The sequence below is a fragment of the Mustela nigripes genome, chromosome 14 (genome assembly GCF_022355385.1).
Source record: "Mustela nigripes isolate SB6536 chromosome 14, MUSNIG.SB6536, whole genome shotgun sequence".
Classification (NCBI taxonomy): domain Eukaryota; kingdom Metazoa; phylum Chordata; class Mammalia; order Carnivora; family Mustelidae; genus Mustela; species Mustela nigripes.
Window position 1 is genome coordinate 75,244,624 of NC_081570.1, and position 10,467 is coordinate 75,255,090.

At 36.3% G+C, this 10,467-nt stretch overlaps 1 protein-coding gene across 1 annotated transcript; it reads right to left on the reverse strand.

Moving 5' to 3' along the window:
* Positions 1-3,709: 3,709 nt before the first annotated feature.
* On the reverse strand, positions 3,710-5,448 carry LOC132002011 (destrin-like). Its single transcript, XM_059377046.1, has one exon. The coding sequence runs from the start codon at positions 5,329-5,331 to the stop codon at positions 4,834-4,836; it is 498 nt and encodes a 165-aa protein (XP_059233029.1). The 5' UTR covers positions 5,332-5,448; the 3' UTR covers positions 3,710-4,833.
* Positions 5,449-10,467: the final 5,019 nt, after the last annotated feature.

Consider the following 10,467-nt stretch of genomic DNA (forward strand, 5'->3'; position numbering starts at 1 on the left):
TCCCTTTCTCTCTCTCTCTGCCTGCCTCTCTGCCTACTTGTGATCTCTGTCTGTCAAATAAATAAATAAAATCTTAAAAAAAAAAAAGACTGCATGCAATCTTTATGTTAATATATAACATATAATATATTATATATAACATATAATATATAAGTAGAATGTGTTGTCCCACGGGAGCTTATTACCTTTTTCATCGGAGTATAAGCTGGCCTTAAGTACCTGAAGTTCTTAAATCCTTAAGTATGTTTCCAGTTATATTTTCTCTTTGGGTTAGTCTTGTTTTGTAGAATGAGTGTTTTAGACACACAGCTCAACTTTGTTAAGTAGCTAAAGCAGGGTGCCTGGTTTTGGCTATAACATGGAAAATACAAAACGAGTGATGGAGGAGGGACATGGTGGACATCAATTATGGTCTATGACAAGTTGCAAGAGTTAAAGTCTGTGGCATGTACACAGTCATGTGTAGTAAGTCCTTTATAGAATTGTAGCTGGTCACCAACTTGAAGATAAGATGATGGATTTCATTTAACATAAGGCACAGCGATCAGAGGGGTGCAAGGAGTGAACCATTGCAGATGCTTCTGGTACACGGACTTGAATCTTCTCCATCTCACCTCTGATGCCAGCTCTGGCTGTAGTGGGCAATTCAGAGAAAGCCTGAACTCACCTCAGGCTGAGAACATCTTGCTTTAGTATCTCTAAAAACCATGTCCTCACAAGAGACTACAGGGGTTATGGGCTTGGGGTTTCTCCCCTATAACTTCCCTCTTCTGGCCTCTCGCAAACATGCTGAGCATGATCCTTCCCTAGGGCCTTTGTACTTGCTATTTCCCCTGCAACTTACACTGTTTCCGCATATATCCAAGTGATCTACTCCCTTTACAGCTTTAGCTCTTTGCTGAAAGGTCGCTTCACTGGTGGTGCTCCTGACACCCTATTTAAAATTGGTCTACTTCAAATTGCCAGCACTTTCCCCTATTCCTACTTCACTTTTCTTCATATAAATTGTCATCTGATATTCTGTGATAGTTGATATTTTCATTGCCTGCTAGAATGTTAACCTCCACGAAGGTAGCGATTTTTGTTTGTTTCGACTTCTGAATCCCTCAAAAAACAAAAAAATAAAAAAATAAAAAGCCTGGCATGTAATAGGCCTTCAGTAAGTATTTGTGATTGAATGGATCCAATTGTGAAAGTGAACACACTGCTGAAAGGTTATGCTATTTTCAGAGACTTTGGAGACATACTATAAAATTTGCTTCTGGAAATGTTCTTACTTTCTTACTCGCCAAATATGTATATAAAGTATGTACTTTTCACATCCTCCCAAACAAGTGGAATCACAGCTTCTTAAAATCTAAGCTACACTGAGAGGTAGATAATATCATGCTATTTCAATAGACAATTTTTTATTATTGCTGAAAAAGAACATATATTTATATAATTATTTTACCACATTTTTATCTCATAGTATAGAAGTTTTATTGAGGCATTGAAGCCTGAAATAATGTTATAATAAATAAAATGCATTTGTGCCTACTATATGGTAGACATTGTGCTAATTTGTTATAGGTGTTACTAATTAAATTTAAGTTATTCTTTAGCACATGCTTATGAGTAGGTATTATCATTTGCATTCTATAGTAAATACAGTTTAAAGATTTTATTTACTTATTTATTTTAAAAAAATCAGTTAAGAAAACTATTTATACTGTCTTACAATTATATAATTCACTAGTGTTCTTTTCTTTTTATGTGCATTCATATTACCTGGGCTCACTTTCAGTCTGAAGAATTTCACTATTTCTTGTGAGATGAGCCTGCTAGCAAAAAATTCTGTATTTATTTATCTGGAATGTTTTTTAAAGTTTTTATTTGTATACCAGAAACACTGTATGTTAACTAACTGGCATTTAAAGATGTTTTTTAAATAAGAGTTCAGTGGGCAACAAGACAATTGAGATTTCCTTAAATGATAAGTCAGTGTATTAAAAGAGAGAGGTCAAATTAAGTTCATCCATGACTCTGTATTTGCAAAAGTGGCCTGGGACACTCTGGTATAGTATATATCTTTTATCCCTACCAATTTTGACAGTCTGATTAGTCCTTTCAGCAAATAAAAGTCTCTGCTTCTCAATTAAGGGATTTCTTGTCTCAGTTAAGGACAACTTGAAACTGTTTTTATTGAACACATGTCAATTGAAAATGAAAGCAGGAACAAGCTCTTAGTTTCTCAGAAATAGGCCAGATGTTAAGAAAAAGCTCTTTCTTATGTCACATGATGAGTTGTGTGCAGCTTTTGTGCATTTTGTTTCTATGTCAGCCTTGCAAATTGTTCTAGGGACTTTTTCTTTTAAGCACTGGGTATGAAGAAGCTATCTATATTTCCTTACTTTCCAGTATAATTGGAATTGCACCCTTTGGAATACTTATTCTAAAAGACAGACACAAATCAAATTAATTTGTGTGTTAGTATTACTAAATTAAAAATTTATGTATGTATATATGCTTAATGGTTTCAAATGTTACCCAGAATTACACGTCTAGAATGTTTTTATATTAATCTGCTTTACACATGGAGAATTCCAAGCAGAACATTTTAAGGTACTCAGCAACAGGAATTCATTATTTAGCTGGGGTCACTGAGTCTCATATACAATAGGAGGTAAGACCAGGAAAACAACTTTCAGAGTGTGTGTGTGTGTGTGTGTGTGTGTGTGTGGAGAGAGAGAGAGAGAGCATTTCTACATTCCATTCTCTTCTCACTTGAGTCCTTGGTGACACCATTTGTACTTTCTGTGTCTATGAGTTTGATTAACTTAGATACCTCATATAGGTGAAATCATAAAATATTTGTCTTTCATAATTTATTATTTTACTTAATGTTTTCATGGTTAGTTCTTGTTTTAGCATGTGACAGATTTCCCTTTTAAGACTGAGTAACATTCCATTGTATATATACAACATTTTCTTTATCCATTCTTCTGTCCATATAGATATATGGGTTGCTTCTACTTCTTGATTGTTGTGAATAATGTTGCAATAAATGTGGGTGTGCAAATATCTCTTCAAGATTTTGTTTCAGTTCTTTTAGATGCATACTCATTAGTAAAATTTCTGAAACATATGGTTAGCTCTATTTCTAATTCTTTGAGGAACCACCTTTCAGTTTTCCATAGCAACTGCATTTTTTTTTTTTTTTTTTGAGAGAGAGAACATGTGTCTGGTACTGAGAAGGGCAGAGAGAGAGAGAGAGAGAATCTTAAGCAGACTTCAACCTCTGAATGGAGCCTGACCTGAGGCTTGATCTCATGACCCTGGGATCATGATGTGAGCTGAAATCAAGAGTTGGATGCTTAACCAACTGAGTTACCCAGATGCCCCTGTTATTTATTTATTTATTTATTTAATTTCCATTCACATTATATGAGTTTCAGTTTCTCCATATTTCCACCAATATTAGTTATTTTCTATTTTTTTATAGTAGCCATCCCAATATGTATGAGATAGTGTCTCATTATATTTTTGATTTGCATTTCTCTAAAGATTAGTGCTATTAAGCAACCATTTTAAAAACTGAGTTATTTCTTTCTTGTTGTGAATTGTAGAGCTCTTTATATATTCTAGATATTTGTCCTCTATTAGATATATGATTTTGAAATATTTTCTCCCATTCTCTGCATTGCTTTTTCATTCTTTTTTTTTTAAGTTAAAAATGCTTCCTTTATTACATAAAGCCAATACTGCTACTTCTAAGTTCAACTGTGTGCATCTCTATATTTTTCAAAGTGTTATGCCTGTGATGTTAAAGACAATCACTTCCAAGCGTCATGAGGCGGTGGCTTCCCATGGGTGTCATCCATCAGCCCTGCTCCCCATCCCACAGACAATCAACAAGCTGCTCTAGGAGATCAGGAAGTTCTCCCAGGCCCCAGCATACACGTACACTTAGTGTTCTTCCACACCGTACTGTACCAGAAGCAACAAAATTCTGAAGGAGACACAGCTAAAGTTGTGCCAGGTGTCCCAGCTTGTCAATACACCATTTTATCCTCTCCATTAATAAAGTGCTGTAATTACAATGGAGCCCTAATCTGCACTATAATTAGCTGTTGCAAGGTACTGTACATTCTCCCTAGGATACTCCGGTGATTTTATTTCCAAGATGCAAGGTCACTCTCCGAACAGTCTCCCAACTAGCCCGCGGAGAGCTCACTGCGGGTGCAGGGAGCTGCTCCCCGTATTCCAACTGCATGCTCAAAATAGTGCTTTCAGCGCTGGTTAGAAGTGTGCACGATTCTGAGGCAGTCTCCATCACACATCTGCTAGAATTAAAAGACTGCCTGACTTAGTCTTACTGTAGTTAGTGTATTAGTGCTGTTACATGTGTTAAGGAGATCTATTTTCCATTATGCAGTTCAGCTCAAGAGAAAATGAAGAATTGGGGCCAAAATTATAACCAGATTATAACCAATTCTCTAAGCAAAAGAAACCAAGTTACCTGCTGAGGTTACAAAGATGCAATAATTCTCTTTATATGGCCCTTGTACTGTTTGGTAACTGCATTATTAAAAATCGTGAGTTTAACAAAAACCTTTACAAGCCAACTCATCAAAACAGGCATTTGGCCAATAAGAATTTAAATTCACACCAATAAAACTTTAGATTTTAGATGTATGTAGGGCCATCTGCACATTTATAGAATATTTAGTTCACTTTAACAGATGACAAGACAGCTCCCCCTCTGTGAGACCCTGGCCTAAACATATTTGCTTTACTTATATAGCAAGAGGGTAACATGGAAGCTTTCGATCTATGGCACTGAATGATGGTCTACACAGGGCATCCTTCAAAAGCTACAATTAAGGATCCACCTAGCTTTTCAGCAATACAAGCCCGATTGAGGTCTTCTGGTCCGTTTGCTTGACATTCGTGTTTTATGCCTTGAAATTTCTTTTTGATGGCATCCTTGGAGCTTGCATAGATCATTTTACTTTTCAGAGGAGCTAATTCTGGTGCCCACAGGAAAAACATCAATTCCTCTTTTCTAGATTCCTTGGTTTCAAAGCTTGCATCATACAAAGCATAGCAACAATCTTTTTCAGGAAGCATTCCCACAAAATGCTTGAAAGGATCGGTTATGGTTACACCAACATCTCCAACCAAGATCTCTTTCCCTTCTTCTACAATGATGCACTTTTTGTCTGCACTGAGACAAAAAATGACAGCCTTCTTTCTTTTCTTGATTTCTTCTGGTGTGGAGCACTTCCGAACTTTCATGTCATAAAAAATGCGACATACTTCATCTGCAACTTGCACTCCAGAGGCCATCTTCTCCGCGGCGGTCGCAGTGACGCGGGAGGGGGAGCTTGCCGGCGCCGACTCTGCAGAGCATCCTTCTCACAGCAGAGGGACCGAGAGACCCCTCCTTTTTCATTCTATTGGTTTTCTTTTTTGCTTATTTGTTGTTGTTGTTGTTTTTAAAGTCAGATTATTATTTTTTTTAAACTTAAATTCAACTAGCCAACTTATAGTACATCATTAGTTTCAGATGTAGTCTTCAATAATTCATGAGTTTTGTATAAAGCCCAGTACTCATCACATCATAGCTTTTCCTTTAATGCACTGAAGTTTTAAAATTTGATGTAGTCCTGTTTTTCTCTTTTTGCTTTTGTTTCTGTGATTTGTTGTTGTCATATCCAAGAAATCATTACCAAATCCAGTGTCATGAAGCTCTCCTCTATGCTTTCTTCTAAGGTTTATAGGGGTGCGTGGGTGGCTCAGTCAGTTAAGTGTCTGCCTTTGGCTCAGGTCCTGATCACAGGGTCCTGGGATAGAGCCTCATGTCTGGCTCCCTGCTCAGCAGGGAGTCTGCTTTTCCTTCTTGGTCTCACCCTCACCCCTGCTCCATCTCTCATATCTTATGTCTAGTTCTTTAATGTATTTTGAGTTAAATTTTATATATATTTTAAAGATCCATATTCATTCTTTTGTATGTGGATTTTCAGTTCTTCCAACTTTATTGAAGAGACTGTCCTTTCCCCATTGTGTGGTCTTGATAAGCTTGTTAAAGATCATTTGACCACATATGTGAGGGTTATTTCTGAGCTGTCTATATGTCTAACTTTATGCCAGTACCTGGCTGCTTTAATTACTTTAGCTTTTTAATGTGTTTTTAAATAAGAAAGTGTGCAGTCTCCAACTTTATCAGCCTTTTTCAGGACTGTTAGGGCTATTTAGAGTTCCTTGAAAGTCCATATGAATTTTAGGATGCTTTTTATGTTTCTGCAAGAAATGTTATTGGAATTTTGATAGGAATTGCATTGAATCTGTAGTTTGCATAGATTAGAATGGACATTTTAACAATATTAAGTCTTGGAATTCATGAACATGGGATGTCTTTTCATTATTTATGTCTTCTTTAAATTCTTTCAGCCAGGTTTTATAGCTTTCACTGTATAAGTCTTTTGCCTTCTTAGTTTAATTTTTAAAGTTATTTTAGTAATTTATATTTATATATAATAACTTATATTACACATATGTATATTTTAATATGTATGCTTATGCTTCAAAAAGTTATTTAAAAACATTCAGGAATAAATCTAACAAAATGTACAAAGAGTATATGTTGCAAAATATAAAATATTACTGAATGATTTCAAAGGGCTAACAAATTGTGGGACATATGATGATGAATTAGAAAACTATTTTTTGAGTGTCATTTCTTCACATACTTATCTGTAGATTTGATACAATTTCTATTTTCACACATGTAAAGAAAATTGATTCATAACAACTATAGCAAAAAGATAGTCTTCTCAATAACTGTTGCTAGGTCAATATTACATACTCATAAAAAAATAAAACTTGACTCTTACCTTCTGACATTATAAAATTGATTTAGGTGGATTATAAATCCTAATATGAAAGATGAAATAATAAAATGGTTAGAAGTAAGTAAAATATTATTTTCATGTCCTCCAAGTCAGGCAATAGAACAAATCAATAACTTGTAAATAAATAATTGATAAATTTATGTTACTATTAAAAATTCATGTTCATTCAAACACCACTAAGAGAATTTAAAAGTAAACTAAATGCTAATAGAAAAAAATTATAGAATATAGGATATATAGTCTCTAAATAAAGAAGAAAAGAAAAAGGACAGACAACCCATTAAACATATAAGCAAAAATATTGAATAGGAAGGTATGCAAAAGGCAACAAACACAAAAATACACTCAACCCTCCTAATTGCCACTAATTAAACAAATTAAACCCATAATTAAAACTATACACTTATTACAATGACTAAAATTTACAAGTCTGGCATTACTAAGTAATGATAAGAATGTGGAACTAGGAATTTTACATATCACTTATGGCTGTATAAATTTGGACAATCACATTGAAAAACTTTCTTCCAGATTTCTTTATTTGTAAATGATGCAAGGCAAGATAACTTTTCATATTCTGTAAGTCTAAGTAACAAGAGTATACTACTGATAAAGAATGATTAAAAGTTTCTTAAACTTAAGTTTCTAAAACATAAGCTAATGAGAATTTAATAGATGATTTTTTCATGTTTTGTTAATTTAACTCCAAAAAATAGGGTGTTAACATTGTTTTAGAAATTGTGGTTATTTGACACATGGTGCACTCATCTTTGGAGCACAGTGGAAATTCTCAGGCAGGAAGAATCTCCTTTAACATCCTTCTACTCTAAGTTCAGTGAAAAACCACAAAACAGAAATAATTTTAGTTCAGAAATGTGGTGAGTGCAATTGTTCATTTAAAAATTGAATGCTTTAAAAATAATAGCTGTGTAGGGACAGGTTTAGGGAATTCTAGACCTGGAGCGTTTAGCCCTGTAACATAAGAGTAAAAACGATCCAAAACCAAAATCACCTTGCATTTGCTGGGCTTTGAAAAACACAGAATAAGAGAGGAGAAATTCAGAACTACATAAAATGTAAGATGATGGAACTTGCTTCGTGGTTTGACTGTGATACACATGGCAGCTTGTGTAACTGTCCCTCAGGACAATGTACTGACCAAACATGGTTGAACAGGTACCAGCAACAGACCTCTAGGGAGAGGATAATCTAGTCCTCAAAGCTGAGCAACTGGGAACGCCTGGCAGGCTCAGGGTGGAACTCCCCTGTTCTTTTTTCTGTTATCTCCCCTTCTCTAGAGATCAGTTGTAGTTAATTAGATGATTCCTTTAAATATGCTTATTCAACTACAAATCCTGTACTGCTTGATCAGACATATCTTGCTTAGTTGTTATCTTGTATCTAGTAAGTATGGGACTGAGGAGTAGCTCTGGGCAGCAGTCTTCTCAACTGCCAACCCCCGCACCCATTCTTTTGAAGAGGGCTTGTTTGTGCCTCATTCTTCTCCCGTGCACCATTGGAAAGTGGCAAATGGCCACTTGGAAAGTGGCAACCTTGCATGCAAGCTGGTTTGAAAATTGCATCATGAGAAAGTATACCTTAAGTTCTGTCTTATTGCACCAAAAACATAGGTCTTATAGGGAAAACTGAAATTACAGAGGGTTTTAATTTGCAGGATGGATATTTAGGAAAGAGTCTCCAGTAAGACTTGGATAGTAAAGTGTCAGTGTAAAACATATTTATGAGTTGATAACTTGTCTTTCAAGCTATTCTCTCAGTAAGCTTTTGTGCTCATTCTCCAGAGGTTCAGGCCACGTGCCTCTCTTCCATCATCCATCCTTATATGCAGTAAGACCGGGGCATCTGGATGGCTCAGTTTGTCAAGAATTTGACTCTTAATTTCAGCTCAGGTCATGATCTCAGGGTTGTGAGACTGAGCCCTCTTTCTCTCCCTCTGTCCCTCTCCTCACCCTCCCTCTCTAAAAGAAAAAAAAATGTTACATGGGTTAAGACAGCCTTGTTTGTGCCACATCTCTGATGGTGAGGACAGGTGGAGTCCTAGACTTTGCCCATTCTTTTTTCAGGAGGACCATTCAGAGATTGAGATTGCTCTGATTCCTATATAATAGGTTCAAGTAAATGTACTAATATGTAAAACCCCTCATCTTTCTTCCAGAAACACAATCTGGAATTCCAGAAAAATCTAGTTGATTCTGAAGAACAATTTTCTTCTAATTCATCCCCTTTATAAGCATGGGGTTGGAACTTGGAGCACTTCAGCAACTTTTCAAGTGACTGAATATTAAAAAAAATTAGATGTACAGCATGTTGACTATAATCAATAATATTTTATTTAAATTCAATTAGCCAACATATAGCCCATCATTAGTTTTTTAATATTTTCTTTATTTATTTGAAAGACAGAGATCACAAGTAGACAGAGAGGCAGGCAGAGAGAGAGGGGGAAGCAGGCTCTCCGCTGAGCAGAGAGCCTGATGTGGGGCTCGGTCCCAGGACTCTGGGATCATGACCTGAGCTGAAGGCAGAGGCTTTAACCTACTGAGCCACCCAGGTCCCCCCCCCCCAATCATTAGTTTTTGATATAGTGTTCAATGATTCATTAGTTGCATGTAACACCCAGTGTTCATCACATCATGTGCCTTCCTTAATATTCATCACCCAGTAACCTCTTTCCCCACCCACCTCCCTTTCCACAACCCTCAGTTTGTTTCCCAGAGTCAAGAGTTTCTCATGGCTTGTCTCTTTCTCTGATTTCCTCCCATTTAGTTTTCCCTCCCTTCCCCTATGATCCTCTGTGCTGTTCCTTTTACTCCACATATGACTAAGACCATGTAATTGGCTTTCTCTAATTTATTTCACTTAGCATAATGCTCTCCAGTTCCATCCATGTCTATGTAAAAAGTGGGTATTCATCCTTTCTGATGGCTGAATAGCATTCCATTGTATATATGAACCACATCTTCTTTATCCATTCATCTGCTGGAGGACATCTTGGCTCTTTCCACAGTATGGCTATTGCGGACACAGCTGCTATGAACATTGGGGTGCATGTGCCCCTTCTTTTCACTATATCTGTATCTTTGTGGTAAATACTCAGTAGCACAATTGTTGGGTTATAGGGTAGCTCTATTTTTAACTCCTTGAGGAAACTCCATACTGTTTTCCAGAGTGGCTGTACCAGCTTGCATTCCCACCAACATTTGTGAGAGGGTCCCCCTTTCTCCACATCCTCGCCAATATTTGTTGTTCCCTGTCCTGTTAATTTTGTCCATTCTAACTGGTGTAAGGTGGTACCTCATTGTGGTTTTGATTTGTATTTCCCTGATGGCAAGTGATGTGGAGCATTTTTTCATGTCTCTATTAATAAAAACTGTTAAAATGTCTATGCTGCCCAGAGCAATCTGCACATTCAATGCAATCCCTATCAAAATACCATCAACATTTTTCACAGAGTTGGAACGAACAATCCTAAAATTTGTATGGAACCAGAAAAGACCCTGAATAGTCAAAGGAATGTTGAAAAAGAAAATCACAGCTTGAGGCATCACAG